Raw genomic sequence first — 22,658 nt, 5'->3', positions numbered from 1 at the left:
GTGTATGGATAACAATTATTTTGATGAAAATAGTTGAGTCACAAATGCGTTATAGTTGAAAAGCACTAAATAAATCTGTTCGTTTGAATGTGTACTTGCAATGTTTGATGTAAAAAAAAAAATTAATAAATTATATGTCATTATTTAATTATGCGTTCATTTTGGAGCAATAGCTCATAGTCTAGCCCGAGATAGAGCCTTCGCAGCAGAACTACTTCTGTAAATCCACCTGTATCCCACAATGCACTTCCCAACACCCACAGTAGTTCTTTAGTTGACGGTAAAGGGTTTCTGTGGAAAGCATCATGGCCCAAGGAAAGCAGAAATTTAAAGCACAGCGACCGGGAGGAGTCAAAAACAACAAACAGAATAAGCAGAAGGGACCCAAGAAAGGAGGTAAATTATGTTGCAATGCGGAGTGCATTTCTACGAGCTAGACTCACTGGATTGGAGAAATATTAAAATAGCGACATGTCCAGCCGCCATTTCGGCTCAGAGTTTACCCCGTAAACTAAAGCTCTCAGTTCTCTACTGCATGTTTTATTCAAACGAGAGCCAAAATGGATGTTCGGTCGCTAACTAGCGAGAAGCAAACTAGCTAACTTTTGACACATGCGTTGACTATACGTTGACACTGGCTACTAGAACGTACAGCTGCTTGTCTTGCTATTGATGTGTGGTGGTGTATTACGTGACGATATTATTGTGGGTTTCTTTTCCGTAGCTGGTTAGCTTTATTATTAGTCAGCTAAGCTAACTAATTAGCTGACGATGCGATGTGTGCTTTGATGCGTCTTCCTTTGCTTCACCAGGGAGAATCATTGCCCCCAAAAAAGCCCAAGTGGTACAACAGCAGAAGCTTAAAAAGGTGAGTTTCCTATGTGTGTAGGTCTATTAGCCCGGGTACTTCACTCTTAACGCACGAGCATGTTCATATTGCACGAACACATCCATGCACGTGGACGTCTGTGTTGATTAAGTTTGTAATCATATTGGTATTAGTTACATCCATTCTGTCACAAGCCCTGCGCCACAAAATGCCACCCTTCCGCGATCTGTCTTCCACTTTGAAACATCCCCAGGAGTCCAGTGAAATATGAGCTAAAGACTTAACTAACTAAACACTGAATAATATTTTTTCATTTTTTACATCCCATGTATCACCACTACTGTCTTACCATGTCATTACATTCATTTACTATATCATGCAGTGCATATACCTGTTTCAGCTATAATCCAAGTGGACCACCTGCTACCTGCATGTGTGTGTAGCTAGCTAGGTAGCAGTGTCATTTTTATTCACGAGGAGTACAGTACAGTGGTACATGTAGGCTATATGCTAGCATATGGTAATGGGCCTGAGGTAATTTCACGAAGCAGGCTTATGGAGTTGGCTGGAAGACTGTTCTGAGTAAAACCCAGAACATCTCTCAGTCCAAGTTCCAGCTTTGGGAGGGTTCAGGGTTTTACTCCGCTCAGTTATCCAGCTAAGTCAGTAATCCTGCTTAAGGAAACAGGGCCCTGAAAGCTTTGTTTAGCTTGGCCTGCTTTTGTTTCTGTCGCAGGGCCTGGAAGTGGCAATCAGGAACAAGATCGAGCAGGAGGTGACGCAAAGAGCGAGCTCCTCCCTACACAAGAAGCTGAGCATCCTTAAAGGCAGCGAGGGACGGAGCTCGGGCCCCCCACGTCCTGCAGCCGCCTCCTCAAAATAGGAGTCCACCCGTAATGTCCCACTGCAGCCCACTAATCAGAAAGGACTGGACACCGATGGGTGTACTACCTACTTAGGCCACCAAGGGGCAGCAAAATATGAATTGTTATGCAGAACTGACCAAATTAAGCCAGGGAAAAATCCAAAAATATTTTCTCCTCTTGTTTCAACAAGATAACAGGTCTGATATTTGTAGCTGAAGATTGTAAAATGGCAAAGACTGTTCTACGATTCATGAATACTGTTGTATTGCAACACAAGATTTCTGTCTCTGAAAAAAGTCTGATTCAGTAAGTGCATTATCTCTAAATTATTTCTTAACCACTAATAAAATCACCCATGGATTCTGGATGTAAGGGCATTTTAATAGATGCTAAGTAAATTCAGAACAGTTAAAAAACAAATTCATAATGCACAATCCACAGAATAGATTTTAATCACCGAACTGTCACCTGTGTGTGGATATTAGCTATTTCAGTTTATGAGACACATTTGAAATTCATTACAATTTCTGTAAGTGTCTTTGTGTAACTGGAGTTATGTGCTTACACCAAGTATTTTCTTGGCAATAAAAAATTAAATTCATCAGAAACTGAGAGATTTTTAAAATACTTTTATAAAATTAGCCAACAGTTTTTATACAGTAAAAGTATAATTATTCGTAGTTTATTTGTAAATCATTTTATTCATTAACTTGGTTTGCTCAGTCTCACAAATCTTGCAATATATTTGAATGGTTATATGTGGTGTTTCTAATGGTTGCAGTGATGCAAGCTATGAAGCTATGGGAATCTACTCATTCCCATAATATATGACATAAACTTTTAAAACGTCATTTTTGCATAATTATGAACAGTACACTTTTTTTCTTAAATGTTATTCAAAAATAAAAGTTAATTGTGATGTATTGTTGCTCTATTCTATGTTTATTGTATGCCACAGGGGTACAAACACCATTTATACTTTATACATGCACATTTTGTGTTATATTTTGTTTCTATGATTTGATGCACATTGTGGTGCAGTCCTTTCTCATCACGCAAGGCATTAGAGGGAGTACACTTGACACAGAAGACAAAAAAAACGGCGCCGTGTTTGCAAGAGCGGGACTTGGATACGAAGCGGCTGTTGTGTTCTTTGGTTTTGTGCATGTTTGTGAGTGAGTCTTCAGAGTTTATATTTAGAAGAGCCTACAGACGGGTTGTGTGGACTGATGCCGCTGCCAGTGGTAGTTTTGCCATCTTTGTGACTGATGGTGTCCGTCAGTCTGCACAGGGAACCTGATAAAACTGGACAAGTTGCAATTTCCACCGTCATTTAGCCATTTAGCCGTCAGCTCTTTCTTCACTTGTGGCCTTTGGCTGCTTCACTTTAACTTCCTCGTCTGAATGCTGGACTGTCCTTCAGTGCTGTGTAACTATGGCAACCTGCTGTAGGGACGCTGGTGTGCTACGTTACCCTTCACACTAGGTGTGCCGTTATTTAATTGATCGTTAAGTGAAATTGGAGGTTCTCAAAAAACAAAGCTTTTTTAAAAACACTGCATTACATTTCTGTTACAACATAAAACATCTTGTCAGTTAAAAAAAGTAACAATTTTAAAATGACACTAATGCTTTTTAGAGTGAATTTCTAGTGGCCATATTTCAACTTTAGTCCTGGGATACACTAATCTTAAAATCTATGAATAAGACTGAGAGTGTGACATTGTGGGTCCAGGGCCTCAAGAGCACACTTCACTGGTCTGCAGCGTGAGCAGGTGGGGAAGGCCAGTTTAGATGGTCATTAGACGCGTTAAGTGCTCAGGTGAAATGGAAATTTAATGTCCAATGTTGCTAAGCGTTAAAAAGAGTATAATGGGTCTTCAGTGTTGAGCAAAGGCAAGCTTTCAGAGGCTGTGTGTCTCTCTCCCCCACTCAGTCACACTCGCCGTGGTGTTTTTATTCCAGAAAGTTCCACTGGCTCGAAGAGTGAATAGTTGTGTTAATCACAATAACAATATGCTCCATGGAACGACGTAAGTGTGTGTGCTTGTTGTGCATGTGTTCGTGTGTGTGTATGAGTCACCACTGCCGCAGCTCCAGTCACATTAGCAGCCCAGTAGAACAGCAACTTTAACTTGTACACAGCATTCAGAGGCTGCAGTGTGTGTGCTACGCGTGCGTGCGTGTAGTGTGCACGTGTGCATGTGTTTACATAAGACTGCCCTTCTCAAGGCTGTTGACACTTGCGGCTGGTCCTCTCCTGGCGTGAAATGCCAACCATCTTTATTTGTTTCTAACGCTGGCAAGGACACGCGAGGCACAGCGGAGATGGTGCGCAACTCTACGCTGGCCGAACGCGGGACAGAACAGCAGCGCCCGCAGCATGTTGACTTACTGCCATATCTGTTGTTTGCAAAGTTGGAGCAGGAGGTGTGGCTGCAGATAAATAACACTTTCTGTTAAATCATGCGCAACCGAAGGGTTTTTTTGTGCTGTGGCATTAAGCCATTTCAGCTGGTCTCGGCACGACACAACTGATCGGCAATCTCCGATGCTGCTTTGAAAGTGTGGAGAGATAAAGACAGCCAATGTGCTGCGCAGAAGGTTGAAACGTAAGCTGTCGGCATTCCTTGTGATTTGACACAGTACCGCTGACGAGTATCTTTTTTTTTTATTTGCCTGCGTTTGCACAACACAACACGATTCACAGAATACACAGAGGATTGCCAGACATATTATTTGAGCATAAACAGAACAGAACGTGTCATCAGAAGAGCATGGACATTTAGTGAGGTATTTGCTGTCTGTTACCCAGAAACCACATTGGTTTATTCTGACATTATTGGGTTTCAATTGCCAATTCAATGTATCTGTTACTGAAGGGCCATACATTTGGTAATGCACCAAAACACACATTCTATACTGCAATGGTGAAAACATATTTTATACCTCAATTCAAATTCTAAGAAAAGGATTGCTCAGCATTTTTCCATTCACATTAGCAGCAGAGTCTAATTCACTAAATCAGAACCAGTTGAACCAGTGTTTCTCGTGCTGTAAAAAGAGCAACAAAACTATGATTATTACTACAACTACCATAAACACATTGCTCCCTGCCCTTTATTTGAAAATACCATAGGCTAGTGTGAGGCACAGATTGGAATCATGCTTGATGAAGACACTACATTAATGATGATTCCAGCCACAAGCACTCATAGTGAGCATAATGAGTAGGCAGGTAGCAGTTTGTCCTCCAGCACTGCAGGGGGCAAAGTTTCACAGAGCCTTCAGCGCCTCCTGGCAGTAAGACGAACGCAGGAATCGTGGGAAGGAGTCCTTGGCCATCAGTGAGTATATGCGCTGCTGGGCCTTGTCAAAGGTGTCAGCTGTCGGCTCCTCAATCATGCTGGTAAGGGCCTCTTTGGTTTCAGAATCCAAATTCACCTACACACACGCACACAAACAGCAGAAGTGTTAGTGCTTCTGCCTCCTGCTCGGTTTCCCTCCTCACACAACTGCTTTCTCCTCTCTTCATCCTACAACGTCATTGCACTCCTCCTCCTCATCCCTTCCCCTCTCGACCTGTACCCCCCTCCCCACCCCTCACCTCCTGAGGTGCCTCGGAGTTGATAAACTGGCTGTAGATGCTCAGGGCTTTGATGGCCAGCTGGGTCCCGGGTGTGGTCCGGTAGTCCTCACAGGCCAGCCAGAACTCAAGGTTCTCCTCGCTGAACTCGGTGCGCAGGAACCAGCGGAACACCTGCTGGCCCACTGAGTCGGGGATGACCGGGGGCGGGGGGTGGAGTAGCAAAGGAGAGATAATGAAAAGGTGTGTGGAAGCTGAGTGACGTGGTACTGTGCCTATCACAGCACAACCACGGTAGCACTTTACACCTCCACTACCCCTATTCAGTTTCAGTACAGTGGCTGATCTGCTTTTCTGTGCAGAGTCACAGAATCGGGAAGTTCAAATGTTCAAACGTTGCACTGGAATCAAATTTATTAATATATTTTTTTGAAACATAATGACCTCTTTTAAACAGAATTGCAAGGAAAAGTGCAAGCATAACCTCAGCTTCACCGGGACCCAGAGGTCAGTGATTGCTATAGGCCTCATGGCCAGCGGTTTGAAATGACAGCCGTTATTGGGGGAGGGACAGGGGAGACGCTGACATGACTTACTCTTGCTGTTGAGCAGAGACTCAAGGTCCTGAAAGATCTTCTCTTCCTGAGCCCTGTAGAAAAGTCGAAGCAATGCGTCAATATCTCTTATCCCTGCATTGACTTTCTCACAAGTCCCATATACTGAAGTTTCCCCTGGGAAAAATAACATTATTCTACACACACAGACAGAGCAGTCTGACAGTCAATACACAGGCTCAGGGGGTATTCAATCTAACTACAGTGGGACATTGTCCCTAAAGATGAGCATTTTCACGCAATCAAAATCAATCAGATGTATTTATACTGTGCATTTCAAAATTGAAATAGCGCTGATGAAAGCTGTACGGCAAAACGTTTGATGCACTGAGCACTCCATTCTTTTTTCCCCACGTGATGCTGCAAATAAATTGTGGCTTAAGATAATAAAACAGCGTGCAGACAGCATGGTCCTCTATATTTACTGTGCATCTTACAGATAATTTGTCACAATACACTGCACAGTTTACCCCGGCCTAAACCCCCACAGAGCAAGCCAGGGGCAACAGTGGCATGGAAAACACCCCTGAATGGCACAGTGGAAGAAACATTGGGAGGAATCAGACTCAATAGGGGAGCCCATCCTCCTCTGGCCAGCTCAGGGTGTGAGTTAATAGAGATGAGTCAATTATCAGTCCACCTGATCAGTCAATTCCCTCTCACATCCCTGTTACTATGTATCATATCTTGCTGTTATTGACAAGAAAAAAAAGCTCTATTTGGTGAATCATGCCTTTCTCAGAGTCAAAGGAAGAGCATCACAGTGTTTAGACTGAATAACACCCCTGTGTGCACTAGAGCAGTAAAAAAAAAAAAAATTACCTGTGCTTGTGTGTCCACTCCTGTTTCTCTGCCAGGTGACCAAGCTTCACCCTCATTTCCTTCGCCCTAAAACACATTTAAGAGCTGAACACACTCAGGCAACACAGGTACTCACATAGAAACTGCCACCCCAAAAGTAAAGTAGCAGACGCATGTGTATCACTAAAATACAGAAAGACATTGTATCCAGATACACATCCAAGCACAGCATCCACTGTCATTTACCAACATTGATAGAACGTACAAAGTTCAGTTCATTACAGAACATGTACAGCACAAGGTGGACGTCCAAAGGCATGGACATTACACATCAGTTGATATGAACAAAAATATTAACTTTAATAAAAGAAAAAACATACTTCTCCAAACATGACGACGGCAGAGAGGACAGTCCCTTACACATTTGAAATGTTAAAGAAAAAAAAGAAAGAGACTGGGTGAAGAGGTGTTGTCTTTTTCTCAGGATCTTTCTGTGCATATGCTGAGCTCTTTATATAGACCCTTGTATCGGAATAAGTTATCAGAAATGGGGAGGGGCGCAGGGATGGAAAATCTTAATGTGGTTAGCGACTGAATGCGCATTAACCAGGAAAACAAAGGCATGGAGCGAACACAATGCGCTAATCAACCAGCAGAACACAGCGTCCCGTGGCTGTTTTGATCCAGCCATCATTAACTGTGCTGCGTGAGACGCCGGTAACAGCAGCGGACAATGGCAACCGACACATTCAGTCAGCTGCTGTGTTCCGTCAGTCAGCCTCCTCTGTTCATTTCATAATGGTGTGGACTGTGGAGACGGGGTGCTGACAGGGAAGCAGGTGTCTCGCAGGTACAATAATAAGCAGCCTAATTGTTTGTCTTTGGGTTTGTTGATATTGCTAGCCTGACACCTGTCTCAGGTCCAGTGTCTGGTATCTTTTCTATGTAGGCCTACAGGCGTGTATATTTCTTGACCAGACCAGCAGAGTTGGTGGGCTAGTTATTACATCATTCTGATTTATTGTGTCATTCTTTTAGGCAGTGGTATCTTTATTGAAGAAATTCTGAAAATAATTTAAAAGATTGCTGGGAACGGCAGGCAACAGTAGCCTACTTATGTATATGCTTAGACATAATTAAATTTGGCAACTTGTCCCATACGCCTAACCTCAGTGATGAGAAACACGTCACATACACATTTGAAACAAATCAATCAAAATGTACATTCAGATAAAATCAATCTGTCATATCAAGTCAAATACTACTAAACATGTTGATAAATGAAAGTAATCAACTGACAGTGTACAACATTGTAAAACGTTTTAAACAGATGGCTTAATATGGTTACATATGAGCAGCGTCTGCGACGAGGTTGAGTTTTTCAAAATTAACATCTAATGAAAAATAAGAAGGGATCTAACTTCGAAAACATCTGCTGGACAGCAGTCATTTGAACGACAAATGTAACGAATAAAATTTGAACTGTTGTAGTGACAGCGTATTAAACCACTCACGTCTTTTGCAAATAAACAGCAGCTTGGTTGGCAAGGTCTACATAGCAACAGTTCCTAGATGCAAGGGTCAAGAATTCCAATAATGAGTTATGGCCTATGTAAAATAATAATAATAATAATAATAATACTAAACACATAGCCTCTACGCCATAGGTTTATTTGTAAAATAGAGCGGCCACATGGCCAGTTCCTAATTTGGAACTAGGCATACAGTTTGATGTTCTCGCAGGTTGCAGATGTACGGTGCACAACAGAGCCTATAAGACGCTGCAGAAATATTTAAATTATAACACTGTTTGCTGTAACGTTAATTCCCTGAACCCGTTCACTATTCAAAATTAGATATACTACACAACTCCCGCATTTATTCAAAATATATAGCCATATATTTATAGGCTATCAAAAAGGTACTTGGAATCCCGTGACGTTTACTGAATACACACATTTCTGTTAACCAACTCTGACAGCCGACACGGTGCAGATGCGAGTGCACATTCTTCGTCGGTTTAGTTTCTCGAAGAAGTAAGGGAGGGAGAAGTAAGCAGTAACCTACTGAGAATGGAGTGGTGAGTTGTACTTTCTAGAGGATCTATAAACATGCTAACACTCATGGATACTCAGATTGTGTTATGTACGATCCACAATATATCGAGTATGTAACTAGCTAGCTGTATTCACCCTTGTTAGCTACAATGCCAAAGAAATACACGGCCTCTCTAGCAAGTATCGATATGTCATGTTCAAACTGGTGCACACCATGTAACTCGACGCCCAATAGCCCACATAGCTAAATGTGCAGTCAAATGCTACAACTCCTTGTTGAATTGCGCCGACTGGACGGGCATTATGGATTAAGGTATTGCTTTAATTTAAAGCAGTTTATTTCAAATGCGATACATAACAAGATGAAGACTTGAGCGCTAGATTAAATGTAAATAATCCCAATTATGTTTGTGCTCTAGCTTCCCTGTTTTGAAGATCTCATTTCCTTTCAATGAGAAAAACTGAAAGCTGGTGAATACCGGACAGTGTGCGTTCTGTTGCGTAAAGGTATTTCTAATGCTCAAACTTTACAATTAAAATGTCATTGTGCCTTTCATGCAAAGTATACGTAAGTAAACGTAGTCCGTGCGCGGGACAGGTTGTGTCAGCTCTGGTGATAATATACTCTTTATTTACTCTGTTTATTTATATTCATTGGTGTTACAACACGCGCACATGGATCGACACTGGCCTGGTTGGTCCCGGGCACGATGTCAGGACAACGGTGTCGACCCAGAGCGAGAAAAACGTTATGCCGAACTGTTCGAGCAACTGGACCTGAACAAGGACGGGAGGATCGACGTGCATGAGCTGCAAACATGGATGACAGCCCGAGGACAATCGAAGAGCGCAGTAGAAGAGGTAGGGGTAAGGAGGGCAACACTGAAAAGAAAATGGTGTTTAATATGCTGGCACTAATCTTACAAAATTACGTAAATCGAACCAGATGTCCTTGCACATGTACCGATTCCATGTCCCTCAGATGCCTTCCTGGCTTGCTGACTAGCTACATGTTGATTCCAATCACAAGGAAAGGGAAGGGGTGTGCTTTTGTTTAGGTGGCGATTTCTGGCTCCTGATTGGACCGTTGGTATGGTGGCTTGGACTTCGCGCTGTGGTCAGACAGCAAAACACATTTCAGATCAAAGTGTCGACAATTTCTCTGTAGCAAAAGAAGGTGAAGTAGCTTAAAGAGCAAAAATGATGTGCAATTGTGCAACCGCATTCGGTTTACAAGGGCCTCAATGCGGACAGACCCCTAAAAGTTAAGCTCATAAATAGACGGTGTTGTGGTAAAAATAGATTTGAGCAGTCACGCTACATCAGGGAATGCGTTCCGTTTCTCGTTGGAGAAGTTTAACATTTTCATGGGTAGGATCAGAGAAATACCGGTGTGTTATGGCACTGTCTGTAGTGGCAAACGGGATCTTGTCTTTTGATTACTGAAATAATGCATTTGTTTCAGTTCTTATGTTTGGGGAGATCCAACAGTGTCACACTGAACTGTGTAACTTTTCGATGTCTAAAAGGAAAAGCAAATATTATTTAAACAAAATTAGTCCTTTGCGTTTATAATATAAGCCTATATGTTTATGAGAGACTCAAAGTATGCATATTCAGTGGCCATTTGAGTCAATTCTATTGCCACATAATACCTTGTCAGAAGACTTTTTTTTTTTTTTACTACTTCATACCCGATTGAGACTTAGATATCAAGTGAGCTTCAAGCATATAACAAGGATAGGCCACTAAATAAGACTACTCATGTAATCAGTAATGTTTCTTACTGGAGCTTTATGTTTGGCTACTCAATTCCCTTACTGCACTCATAAAGTATTAAGCTTGGCTAAGATATTATCAGTGCTGTCTGTGAATATCATTACAGGAAGTGAGGTAGGAAGTGTTTCCCGGCCCCAAATAGTCTCCTGGAGTGCATAATTACTGACAGAGATGATAGTCGCTATTGGCTCGTTAAACAGCTAAAGGAACTGCGGAGCTCTTCTCCTAAAGAAAGTATTTTTTTAACCCTGTGATTTTTATTGAGAGGGGATGTTCTGTCTTGTGTAAACTTAAAGGATAGGTTTGATATTTTTGAACCTGGGTCCTATTTGAAATTATTTTTCCAATAGAACATGGTAAGACAGATATGAATATACTGTGAGCTTCCTGTTTTTAAAAGATACTATAATCATGGGTTTTGAAGCCTGCAAAAATGTGCCCCCAATGTGTTCTTATGGGAGTTGTGTTTGAAGATGCAACAAAAAGGTACAAAATGCAATGTTTAAGGAAATTTTGGTCTTCACTACTCCTGAATATCCTTGAGTATCCGAAAACAGGGCCTGGGTTCAAAAATACCGAACCTGTCCTTTAGGGAACCCACTCTGCTGCTATGCTCAGCGGAGATTCTCAGCGCTCACTGCAGTCCGCATCACTCTCTGACTGAGCCTCCACTTATTCACCCGCTGCCCATTCCACAAGGCCCTTTCTAGCCATTGTGTGCCTTTCGAAGCCCTGGCTCTGATTCACAGCTTGGTTAAATGCAGTGTTCTCCTCATGTGAGGTTTTCGTATTGTACTTGATAATACTTAAATGTTTTGGTGCTGTGTCTTTCAGTGCACCCTAGTGTGGTAATTGTGTAAGTGGAAAATGTGTAATTATTTCTCAGCTTGTGTATGTGGAGGCCCTGTGGTCATGTGCTTTGTGCTTTGGACCACTTGCGTAGCGTGCAGGTTTTAAGATTGTGCGATAAGTATTTGGATTGTGTATGTAGGCACGGTGGATGGGTGTGCTGACTGAGATTGTGTGCATGTTTGTCAGCTGATGTGTGCTGGGCAAGGTGTGCTAAATGTTTGTTCAGAGGGATTTTTATCGGTGATTTGTGGTTTTTGTGCTGTGGTTGTAGAGTCCATGTGATCAGTCTGGCTGGCTCTCCCTCGGTCTGTCTCTTCTGTTCACACTGTTCTCTGCTTTCTTTAGAGCTCTGCCAGACTGATGACATTTAGTCTCCAGCCCCCCTGGACAAAATTAATCTAATGATGTTTCTAGGCCTTTCGTGTTATATCCGTACGTGCGGTGCCCTGTCAAAGTATTTAGACCCCATGGAAGTTATCAAATTTTTCTGTAACTTTTTGGGCTCATTGAGTAGGCACCGCCTAGAGTAGTGCCCTCTGTGCAGTTTATGCAGTTCTGATGGATCCCACGATTCAAAGTGGAACTGTAGCTGTGGGTGTCTGTGGTCTGTGTGCTGGGGGAAGTCGAGGGTGTGTCTGTGACCATCTGCGTCTGTGGGTTTGATTCTTGACCATGACACAGTGTAGTCTCCAGGTCTGTATTCGGGTCAGTGGATGTGGTTACCTTTGATTATGTAGGTTGCATTGGATTATTATGGGTGTGGATGTTAATATCTTTGGTTAAATGGTTATACAGGATGTGCTGGATAATTGTAGATATGGTTGCTTTGATTATGTAGGATGTGTTGGGTTATTGTGGATATGGTTGCTTTGATTATGTAGGATGTGTTGGGTTATTGTGGATATGGTTGCTTTGATTATGTAGGATGTGTTGGGTTATTGTGCATATGGTTGCTTTGATTATGTAGGATGTGTTGGGTTATTGTGCATATGGTTGCTTTGATTATGTAGGATGTGTTGGGTTATTGTGCATATGGTTGCTTTGATTATGTAGGATGTGTTGGGTTATTGTGGATATGGTTGCTTTAATTATGTAAGATGTGTTGAGTTATTGTGGATGTGCTAATCTTTGATTCTGTGTTAATGTTGTGGAGGCTGTTGTAGAATAACACTCTTCTCTCCTGTTCTCTTCATGCTTTTCGCCCCCATTCCTAATCTTTTGGCACCCCCCCACCCCCCCCCCCCCCCCCTCTCCATTTCTGTTCTGCCTCTCCCCCAGCAGATAGTGCGGGAGGGGGACACCAACAAGGACGGCGAGCTGGACTTTGAGGAGTTTTCCAAATACCTACGCGCCCACGAGAAGGCGCTCCGCCTCATGTTCCGAAGCTTGGACCGCAACAACGATGGTCCGCAGCCGCCAGACACCCGCCCCGCCCGCACGCTAACCGCTACTGCTGCCGTCATGGCAACACTCCGCTAGCTCTGATTTACCGTATGCGCATTATGCAGGCCTTATGAGGCCTTATGCAGCGCTGTGCGCTTAGAAAGGTCCAGTCAAAGGGCTCTTAGGTGTAACGACTAGCCCAGGAGAGTGGGGTACACTTTGCCTTCTTCTGACGGGGTCAGCTGTGTCTCTGTGCTTTTCTGTGGCACAGCAGACACCTGGTAACTGTGCTGGTCAACATTTCTTTTCCACCTGCATGTGAATTTGCAAGTTGCCACACTTGCCAGCGAAAGCTTTGATTGCTTACATTATAGTACACGTTTGAAATGGGAAAGAAGCATTGCTTGCAAGGTAGCTAAGGGTTTGAGAGCTTGCCAAAAGTTCAACATCATTTCCAAAACTATTGATTGTTTAATTCACTAACTGTACAGTTAGCCCAGAGAATGATATATAGATTCATGTATAATTCAATATCACTGACTCAGTTTTCACTGTCTAACACTGCCCATCTGTGCCTGACCGTGTTGTATTGGTGCGACATAATGGCTGTACATTCACTGTTGATATCAGAAGCATCAGCAGCTGACTGCGTCTGGGTCCAACTCATGTCTGAAGGGCGGTCTAACTCGTACAGCACAAGGCCCGCTTGTGTTTCCTTCAACTCACTCGTGACTGTCTGGCTGCTCTGCAGGTGAGATAGACATGGCGGAGATCCAGCAGTCTCTGCAAAGCCTGGGGGTGGATGTCTCCAAGGTTCAGGCTGCGAAAATAATGCAGAGGTGAGTGTGTGTGTGTGTGTGTGTGTATGTGAGAGAGTTTTGCAGTATGTGTGAGTGTGTGTGTATAACATGCATGCCTGGTGCTTGCTGTGTGTGTGTACATGCATGTGTGGTGTTGCAGTGTGTGCGTGTGTATGTGTGTGGGATGGGTGGGTGTGGCTCAGAGTGAGTTAAATTACCTTGGCAATCATGTAAAAAACTATGAGCCAGAGCCAAACGGAACAGTAGAGCCTTAGGCACGTGCATTTGTGGTATTTATTTGAGGCAAAGTTTGGTTCCTTCTCCTCGTAAGAGGAGCCAGCGGCCCAAAGATCTAACTGGCCCAGCTACCCCTGGCGCCCACGGCTTATCTCTCTTTTCTCGTTTATTTCTTCTCCTCCTCCTTTTGCGCTCCTTCTTTCGTCTCTCGCGGAGCAGCATAGACAAGGACGGCACCATGACCATCGACTGGAACGAGTGGCGGGATCACTTCCTCTTCAACCCCATCCACAACATTGAGGACATCGCCCACTACTGGAAACACTCGTTTGTGAGTGTGTCACTCTGTCACAGGAAGATGTGTTTCTGCGTGCCCCAGTTGTGCAGAAATATGCTGCATCTAGCAACTGACTAAACTGACAAACTCCCAACCGTCCAACTACAGGCTTGCATGAGAGATACTCAGAAACTGAGATGCAGCCATATATATATAAAAAAAACATAATTCATATTTATCATAAATTTGTGAGCTTTTAAAACATGTTCTAGCTTGTGAGCTAACAGTGACAACCTTACTTTGTGTTTGTAAATTGTTTGTTGTGCTTAGCTATTAATACTACTAACTACCTTTTTGTTTAATTACTATTTATTTGTTACATTTGTCCAGAACTGAGAGTGGAGATGGAGGGCCTCACTGGGATTCTGTTTTTCTCTTTTCATCTCACCTCTCTTTCTACCTCTCTCTCCCCCTTCCTGGTACTTCCTCTCCCTCTATCTCACTACTCCTCTTTTCCTTGCCATATCCCCCCCCCCCTCTCTCTGTCTCTCTTTTCCTCTGTCTCTCTCTCTCCCGTCAGATGTTGGACATCGGGGAGAACCTGATCGTGCCCGACGACTTCACGGAAGAGGAGAAGAAATCCGGGGCGGTGTGGAGGCATTTGATGGCGGGGGCCATGGCGGGGTCCGTGTCCCGCACGGGCACCGCCCCGCTGGACCGCATCAAGGTCTTCCTGCAGGTGGGTGCAGGGTGGTGCAGTTTTGGGCGGCGGTTCCCCGCGCATTGATTGGCTGTGTTTGTACAGTGCAGTGTGGACGTGCTGCAGGTCTACGGCTCCAGCTCGGGCCGGATGAGGCTGTGGAGCGGGCTGAGGGGCATGGTGGGGGAGGGGGGCATGAGCGCCCTCTGGAGGGGCAACGGCATCAACGTGCTCAAGATCGCTCCGGAGACCGCCATCAAGTTCATGGCCTACGAGCAGGTGGGCGCCTCTGTCGCTGCTTCTACCTCTCCTTGTCCGTCTCTCTCTCCCTCTCTCTTTCTTTCTGTTTCCTTCTCCCTTGCCTTCTCCCGCTTTCATCCTGTTCATCTCCATATCCCTCCTTCTCTTCTTCTCTCTCTCCCTCTCCTGCTCTTTCTCTCTTTCCCTAATCCTCTCGCTCTATCTTCCTGTCCTTGGAAATGCTCAGATTTTGGGAAAACCCATACACTCATTCATATTCGCTTTGTGTTATCTCTTCTTTCTGTATTTGTCTCCCCCCCCCTCCCCTAGATTAAAAAAATTATCAGGGGCAGTAAAGACGGCGCGTCGCTGCGGGTGCAGGAGCGCTTTCTGGCCGGCTCCCTGGCTGGAGCCACTGCCCAGACTGCCATCTACCCCTTGGAGGTGAGAAGCTTCTCCTCGGTTCAGGGCTGAAGCCTCATTTTTACTTTGTCTCTTGGCGCTTCATGCAACAAAAATGATGTGTTGTCCTACGCTTCGTCAGTACGTTTCATGCGCCGGTAGAATTTTGTGATTTTGTCTCGGACACCGCCACACTTTGTTGCGCAGTGTAATCAGACCGTTTACGAATGTAAACAAATGGTTAGGAGTTTCGTGTCTTGTTACCGTAGAGACAACAGAACCCTCCGCACATGCCAAACATCGTGCGACACCTCCTTTTTTGTCGCACGACACTTGCCGAAAGTGTCATGTGACGAAGTATAAATTAGGCTTAAGCCACTGCGTTCCTTGAATCGTGTATTACCCAGGATTCACACCAATAAGAGTCTCTGAGCACTTTACCCAGACTTGCCAACTGCATTTTACAAGTCAATTAAAGAGAAATTTCAGATTATAGGATTGTGGAAATAAAACCTTGTATACGCCTATATCTGTTCTTGAATAATGTGTGCAGATTAATTTGTTTGTGTTCATGTCCTTCTTGAGGTTTAAGACCAAACAGTACTGCTCTGGGTAATTCTCTGGTGCAGTGTTTTCAAACATTGTGTGTTTGGACAGATGCATTCTTTAATTATTAATATTCTCTCCCGAGATTCACCGTAATGTAACGGTCTGTCTGCATGCTGTCTCCAGAGTGCCTGAAAACAGGGCTTTTATGTGAGAAAACACGAGAGACAGAGAAAGAGGGAGGGAGCAGACGGAGGTGGATCTTATTTCTTTAGCGAAACGGGATCCTGTGACCGAAGGGTCCCTGTCCCATTGCGGGATGAGGCTGCACAGCGAGACGATCGGCTTTGAAAACGTGCCGCACGAGTCAGCTGAACCTGCTTTTGGCATTTAGGGGGGACGCACAGAGGCAGGCTGGGAGGGATAGTTCACATTTCGGACTCCTCTCTAAGATTGCGTGACCACCTTTGCAAGCCTCAGGGAACACTGCTGGGGGGCACAGTCCTGCCCCCCCCCCCCCATGTTCCCCTCATTGAGTTTCAATGTAGGGATGCCAGACCTTGCCTGTTCGTCAGGCCGCACTGACAACTACTGCACTTGTCCTCATAGAGGCCTCCCAGAGAGATTCAAACGGCCTCTGCAATCTGCAGTGAATTCTGGGAAAGGTCAGTGAATTCAGGGTCAGTCTAACCACTGTGTGGTCTTTGCCTGGAAAGTTGGAGCAGTGACTTTAAAGGGTAATTACACCCTAGAGCACTTTTTTAGCTGTAAGCGTGTTGTATGCCTACTTTATAGTAAAACATTCAAATCCATTTTGTTATTTCAGCATTTCTGAAATATTATCTGGTCAAAAACGTCTTGGTGTTTCCCTCTAACGTTTAAAAAATGCATTCCACTGTGGCCCCACCCCATTCCTGATATCTGAATACCTCTTTGGAGATACTACTACATCATGTAGATGTCAATCAAGATATCAAGCTGAAAAATCATTGCCGCCCACATATTTGTAGGTTTATTTTTCAATACGCATGGAAGACTGCTGGCAGCTAATTGGCTAGATTGGTTTTGGTCCAATACTTTTCAAACTGGAGAAACTTGGTGGCCTGTTCATAAACTTTCTAATATTCCATATTCTTAGTCAGTTTTCATCCAGGTTTCACGAGCCAGGCACCACTAAGCTGTACAAATAATTTACATATAGAATACTTCATGCAAATCAGATGGACACACCTACTCCAAACACCCCAGGATGCATTTTTCAGAATTGTGTAGTATGCGGAGCCAGGCTGAAACAGTGAGTACAATTACTCTTCAACATAATAATGAATAAAACACCTTGCATTAACTTCAGGAAATGCCAGACAACCGGTTGGATCTTAAAAAAGTGGCCAAAAGGGAAAATAAGTAATTCAAATGTCCTACGTGTTGAATCTCCATAGTAAACAAATTTTGAAACATGACCTTTTAATGATGTTGAAATTCGACAACCCTGTTCATCAGTACCATGTATGGGAGTAAACTAGTGAACCCAGGTCTTGTGTGAACAACGAGGCCCCGGTACTTACCTGTGAGGTGTGAATGGGTCAAACGTGGGTTGAACCTGGGTTTTATGTGTGAAAGCGGTTATTAGTCAACAACAAACCTGCATCCTTCTCTCCAGGTGCTGAAGACCCGCTTGACCCTGCGTACGACGGGACAGTATTCGGGGTTAACAGACTGCGCCCGGCAGATCCTGCAGAAAGAAGGTGTTGGGGCATTCTACAAGGGCTATCTGCCCAACGTTCTGGGCATCATTCCATATGCGGGCATCGACCTGGCCGTCTATGAGGTACTAATACCAGCTGTGGCTGTTCAAGAGCTTTTAATAGGTATTGATGGTTATGGTGGCTGGCTCAGTTCAGCTGGCTCAAGTTTTGACTTTTCCCTGTTGGAACCGTAATTCAGTAAATTATAGAACTGGAGTTGTCCAGTGTGTGCGTGATCTTGTGATTTTCCTTTTTTCTCTCAGACACTGAAGAACGCCTGGCTGCTGCGATATGGTGAAAGCTCGGCAGACCCTGGGGTTCTGGTGCTGGTGGGTTGCGGCACTTTGTCCAGTACCTGTGGTCAGGTAGCCAGTTACCCGCTGGCTCTGATCCGAACCCGCATGCAGGCTCAGGGTAAGAGAGAGGGACGGGAGCCTTGTTATGTGGAGAGGAAGGGAGGGGTATTACAATATAGAAGGGGTCAAAAATCAAATGGTTAGTCTTACTTGTGAATCTCAAGTTACATCCTGCTTATCCCATTTAAGGCCAGTACTCTAATCTTCTTCATCTGTCCTCTTTCTCCTTGTTCTCCGACCCACTCCCTCCCCCAGCCTCTTTGGTTGGAAGTCCGCAGTTGTCTATGCTGGGTCAGTTAAAGCACATAGTGTCCCAGGAAGGGCTGCAGGGACTGTACCGGGGGATCGTCCCAAACTTCCTGAAGGTCATTCCGGCAGTCAGCCTGTCCTACGTGGTGTACGAGAATGTGAGGAGGGCCCTGGGAGTGGACTCCAGATAGCCAGCGGGAAAAGGGTGCCATCTATAGGAAATTCTGAAGACCAGCAAGGGGGAGGACCTAGCTGGGAAACTGTGGGCGGGGCTGAGAGGAGGGGACAAGAGGCGACAGTCACAAAGGGAGGAGATATGGAGGGATGAGGAGAGACAGCATGCTGGAGGCCCACTAAGAGACAGACAACTGTATAAAAAAACAACAGTATTTTTAGCAAATGTGTTGCAAGAACAATGTACTATGCAGATAAACAATATTCAATGGGTGACTCCCAGTTCAAGCCAAAGTTTGGGAAATGGTGCAAGAGATGGTGTGACATGACCATGTTTTATTTGATCCATTTTATTGGATTTTTATTTATATATTTATTTTTTCCCATGTTTTAGTCCAACGATGATATTTCACTTTATTTTATGTACTGTTACCAGTGACAGTCTGCATGAATACCTTGATGGATTCAGGCCCAGTCTCTCTGTGCTTCAGAACAGGAAGAGAAACAAGCTTGGCAAAAGGTGCTCTCAAGAGCTTTGCATGACAGTATCAAATGAAGATTTGTGTGTCATAACCTGCTGACAATACCGTAACATTTTGATTCACGTACAGTTTGTATATATAGAAGTGTGTTATGATTGATGGCTTTATTGAAGAGAAAAGGTTAAAAGATGCTACCTGGTCGGGCTTCTGGGCAGTACTAGAACAGATGAAGTTTTTTCTTTCTGTATGCAAGGAAGTTGGGAATTCTTCAAGCCAATACACAAACTATGTGTGTGCAAAAGTCCCAAAGCCATTCAGCTGTGGTGGAGCTACATTCGCAAGCATTGTAAGGTGCTTATTCGCAAGCAGGGGTAAGATTTCAAAATAAGTGACTGTGACTTCTGGAGCTCAACAGAAAGGAGGCGTCCAAAAAAAGAAAGTTACAGCATTTGTAATACGAAGCAACAACAGCTGTGCATCAGGTTTTCTAGCGAGTGAAAATTTATTTTTAACCAAGCGTGGAGAAGCAGGCTTTCGCTTTCGGGCACTTTGCTGAATTGAATCGAGCGGTTGCAAGTGGAATGATGAATGTAAAGCCACTTCCAGTTCCAGGTAATACTCCAAAAGGCCAGGTCACTAATACAACCCACCCCAGGACTGACTGGGTGTTACTAACCACCCCCCCCCCCCCCCGACAAGCTGACATAACATCACTCAGGCCTGACATCATTTATTTACAGTATGTGATAATTTATTGATTTTTTTTTTCTTAATGAAACTTTATTTAGAAGTGTTACTTGTTAGGTGTGTGAGTATTCCAGGCAATGCTTGGCTGCTGCTGCAGTCTTAAGCAGCGGTATCAGGCTGAGTAGGTTCTTCACAGCTCTAGACTGTGCTGTTAGCACTGAGCAAGGTAGTCTCTGTGAAAATGATTTCTCTGTGATCACAACTGATTGTTTTACCTGACATTTCTCTACCAGGGAACGACCATGCATATTACAAGCACGTCTGCTTAACAGAACCATCCCCACCTAGTATGCTGTTTTAATTTAACACGTCAGTGAAGTAATGCAGTCCGATAAAACAGTCACTGCTGATATTCATACGTTCAATTTGATGTTTGATGATCCCTACTTTTCTGTTGATAACCCAGCAGAGGATACACTGAGGGAGCATGAAATGGCTGCCTGATTTCTCACATTGGGAGGACAGAAATGAACAACTTTATAGGTGTGCTCCTTGTCTAAGCTGAGAGGCTTCACTACTATCTGGAGTACAGTTAAACTAAAATCCACTGCCGTTTTTGAATACATGCACATGCATGCATCTGTACTGACTGAACATATTCTACCTGGACTGTTATCTTTTTAATATATCATTAACGTTGTGGTTGCCTGTTCTAAAAATATATATATATATTACTTGGTTTTATAGTCCAAGGGTGGCTGAACGCATGGTGTTAAGAGATATGCCTGCAAAGTATTACATTAAATGTGTTACTAGCATCAGAAGAAAATGATACTGAATAGCTGCCCCTTTTTGTACATAGTCTTTCCTGATTTACATGCACATCTGTACTATATTTTTTAATAGAAGTTGCTCTACAGTATGTCAGTTGTCAACATTTCCACCAGGTATTGCCTGAGCAGAGACACAACACTGCTGTCGGCCATATTGCAATACTCAACAAAATACTTTGACTTAACAAAAAGGAAATTATGACATCAGAGAGGGATAAATGATATCATTGGTCAGTATGGGCTGACCTGCAATAAGAAAGGAGGAGAGAGGAAGATTATCTCAGGGGCTGTATCAATTGACATATGGATTTATTTATAAATGTGACTAATTAGCCTAATAGGATGCCAACACTGGTATAAAACAGTTGCACAACCCAAAAGGACAGCCACTACAGTACAATTATAAGTTGACATTAACTGTTCTTTTGTTTTTGTTTTTTGACAGAGAATATGAATAACACTACTTGGAGTACAAACTGTTTTACGATCATTTAGTCTACATTATGTTTATAAAATGAGGTTTTGTGTTGCTTTAAATTACTTTGCAGCTGACAATTTTCCAACTCAAATGCAAATTAATTTGAGAAAATCTTGTGTGACTTCATCAAACTCATGAATGTACCTTGGATGTTTAACTTTATTCAGCAGAGCTGTTTTCAACTTGTTAACTATTCTACTGTGTGATTTTGAGCTGCTGTTCATTCTCATCTTCATTTCCCATAAAAGTGATACTTTATTTGTTGCACTGTATGCTGAATTAGATTTTTGGGGCTTGCTTGCAAAATTTTCTGTTAATGGAACAATAAAGTATTAATTTTACAATATATGATTATTTCATTTGGCAGATCCACCATAAAACTGACCTAAACCCTTGTATTCTGTCCCTTTTAAATAGAATATTCCATATTGGTTTCCAGCTGTAACAATTTGGCTAGGGCTGACTTATGGTTAAGCACAATGATTGTACTCTCATTTTAATACTGTATAATTAATTAGCTTATCTTAGTATGCATGACAATTAAACATTATTTTTTATTTAATATCTCCTTAATTATTATAGCCTATGTAATGGTTGGAATGACTGCATTGTAGCAATTTGTACTGGAGTCTACAGAAATGAGCTATGCCACGGATACAGTTCTGTGGGTACAACCCTTAAAAACTGTATTATCCTAGAAATACAATGTACAAAGATTTTCATCACAATGGAAGGTTGCGTCTTTCAAATTTACCCAGTCAACAAACACAATAGCCGTGGTGCATGAGCACATCCACCGTTAATCGAGGCATCTTAATCAGTGCAGCACAAGTGAACCGGACCCAAATGACCACATCCCACTCCTGACAGCAGCCTACTGAGGGGACGGAATTCTATGAGGACCCCAAATGAAGAATCTCACACAGACCGTATGAAAATAGGAATCTCATCCAACAGTCCACACCACAAGCTCGAACGTGCAGAAGGCAGAAACGCCTGACAAGTAAAGGTCGGTGCAATTCCGCCTAAAGCCCTGTAGAGGAAGGAAACGGAGAACCCATAAGCCTTGCTTGACAACAAACTAGACTCGTTCAGTTGTACAGAACCCCGGTCCCCGGAGTGCCGGATAGATTTATGGTTTTGTTCCATTATTAATATTTGCCTGAATAGTGAAACGCTGAGTATCTCACGCACAAGCACATCCGCATTCATAAAGATTAAGGGAATTAATAATCGAATCAATTCAATTATGTACTGTCAGTTCGAATAGCCCAAAACCATAAATGTCTAGCTCCCCAAGACGACAAAGTTGACGATGTGACTGACATAGTGGATTTGAATGCCACGTGTAGCCTGTTAGAGAAGTACATTACCGTAAAGGTATAGGCTAAAGGTTACACATTTAACTTCCAACACAACGAAAAAACTCCACCTCGTGGCTCTGTTAGCTAGCTAAACATCTTTCTTCCCAGTGTTTGTTAATGGAATATATCATATTTGTATTCATCAAGTGCACTCTGTAATAAACAGGGGTTAAATAATTTCACTTCACGAAACCTTATAAAAACCCATAGTTTGCACCTCCAAAGTCAAAGTCCACCTGAGCACCTTCAGTACTCAACGCAAAAACCTCACAAGGTTGACGCCATAGCTCAGGCTTTTTCCTCATATTCTAATTCTATTGG

At 43.3% G+C, this 22,658-nt stretch overlaps 3 protein-coding genes and 1 long non-coding RNA gene across 10 annotated transcripts; 2 read left to right on the top strand and 2 right to left on the bottom strand.

Moving 5' to 3' along the window:
• The first annotated feature begins 222 nt into the window (after positions 1–222).
• Positions 223–2,618, top strand: c2h19orf53 (chromosome 2 C19orf53 homolog). The gene is made up of 3 exons (XM_035400837.1): positions 223–396; positions 813–868; positions 1,566–2,618. Exons 1-3 carry the CDS (start codon positions 306–308, stop codon positions 1,710–1,712), a joined length of 294 nt encoding a protein of 97 aa, XP_035256728.1. The 5' UTR covers positions 223–305; the 3' UTR covers positions 1,713–2,618.
• A 1,729-nt stretch (positions 2,619–4,347) lies between these two features.
• On the bottom strand, positions 4,348–9,797 carry LOC118220976 (regulator of G-protein signaling 5-like). Of its 2 annotated transcripts, none has more exons than XM_035405496.1 (5): positions 9,678–9,797; positions 6,718–6,783; positions 5,878–5,930; positions 5,303–5,466; positions 4,348–5,139 (listed from the first exon to the last, which is right to left on the bottom strand). In XM_035405496.1, exons 2-5 carry the CDS (start codon positions 6,771–6,773, stop codon positions 4,972–4,974), a joined length of 441 nt encoding a protein of 146 aa, XP_035261387.1. In that variant the 5' UTR covers positions 6,774–6,783; positions 9,678–9,797; the 3' UTR covers positions 4,348–4,971. The 2 variants fall into 2 exon arrangements, with proteins under 2 accessions (XP_035261387.1, XP_035261386.1); XM_035405495.1 differs by lacking the exon at positions 9,678–9,797 and adding an exon at positions 7,077–8,458.
• On the top strand, positions 8,642–21,319 carry LOC118220974 (calcium-binding mitochondrial carrier protein SCaMC-3-like). Of its 6 annotated transcripts, none has more exons than XM_035405493.1 (12): positions 8,642–8,776; positions 9,173–9,260; positions 9,411–9,614; positions 12,666–12,789; positions 13,519–13,606; positions 14,024–14,135; positions 14,662–14,820; positions 14,908–15,060; positions 15,352–15,465; positions 17,630–17,797; positions 17,978–18,128; positions 18,326–21,319. In XM_035405493.1, the coding sequence occupies exons 3-12, from the start codon at positions 9,429–9,431 to the stop codon at positions 18,508–18,510; spliced, it is 1,440 nt and encodes a 479-aa protein (XP_035261384.1). In that variant the 5' UTR covers positions 8,642–8,776; positions 9,173–9,260; positions 9,411–9,428; the 3' UTR covers positions 18,511–21,319. The 6 variants fall into 6 exon arrangements, with proteins under 6 accessions (XP_035261384.1, XP_035261380.1, XP_035261381.1 ...); XM_035405489.1 differs by having other exon boundaries at positions 9,407–9,614; positions 12,663–12,789; XM_035405490.1 differs by having other exon boundaries at positions 9,403–9,614; positions 12,663–12,789.
• LOC118220977 lies at positions 21,191–22,631 on the bottom strand. The gene is made up of 2 exons (XR_004764039.1): positions 22,555–22,631; positions 21,191–22,006 (listed from the first exon to the last, which is right to left on the bottom strand). It is a non-coding gene; the product is annotated as an uncharacterized LOC118220977 (long non-coding RNA).
• Positions 22,632–22,658: the final 27 nt, after the last annotated feature.

The sequence above is a fragment of the Anguilla anguilla genome, chromosome 2, assembly GCF_013347855.1.
Source record: "Anguilla anguilla isolate fAngAng1 chromosome 2, fAngAng1.pri, whole genome shotgun sequence".
NCBI lineage: Eukaryota > Metazoa > Chordata > Actinopteri > Anguilliformes > Anguillidae > Anguilla > Anguilla anguilla.
This window is presented reverse-complemented; position numbering and strand designations above follow the sequence as displayed.

Coding starts and splice junctions, on each gene's coding strand:
- c2h19orf53 (XM_035400837.1), top strand. CDS start 306: ATGGCCCAAGGAAAGCAGAAATTTAAAGCACAGCGACCGGGAGGAGTC. Junction 397..812: donor GAAGGGACCCAAGAAAGGAG/GTAAATTATGTT, acceptor TTGCTTCACCAG/GGAGAATCATTGCCCCCAAA. Junction 869..1,565: donor AACAGCAGAAGCTTAAAAAG/GTGAGTTTCCTA, acceptor TTTCTGTCGCAG/GGCCTGGAAGTGGCAATCAG.
- LOC118220976 (XM_035405495.1), bottom strand. CDS start 7,195: ATGCACAGAAAGATCCTGAGAAAAAGACAACACCTCTTCACCCAGTCT. Junction 6,784..7,076: donor CCGTCGTCATGTTTGGAGAA/GTATGTTTTTTC, acceptor AATGTGTTTTAG/GGCGAAGGAAATGAGGGTGA. Junction 5,931..6,717: donor GAGTGGACACACAAGCACAG/GTAATTTTTTTT, acceptor ACTTTTCTACAG/GGCTCAGGAAGAGAAGATCT.
- LOC118220974 (XM_035405489.1), top strand. CDS start 9,429: ATGGATCGACACTGGCCTGGTTGGTCCCGGGCACGATGTCAGGACAAC. Junction 14,821..14,907: donor GCATCAAGGTCTTCCTGCAG/GTGGGTGCAGGG, acceptor GACGTGCTGCAG/GTCTACGGCTCCAGCTCGGG. Junction 17,798..17,977: donor TCGACCTGGCCGTCTATGAG/GTACTAATACCA, acceptor TTTTTCTCTCAG/ACACTGAAGAACGCCTGGCT.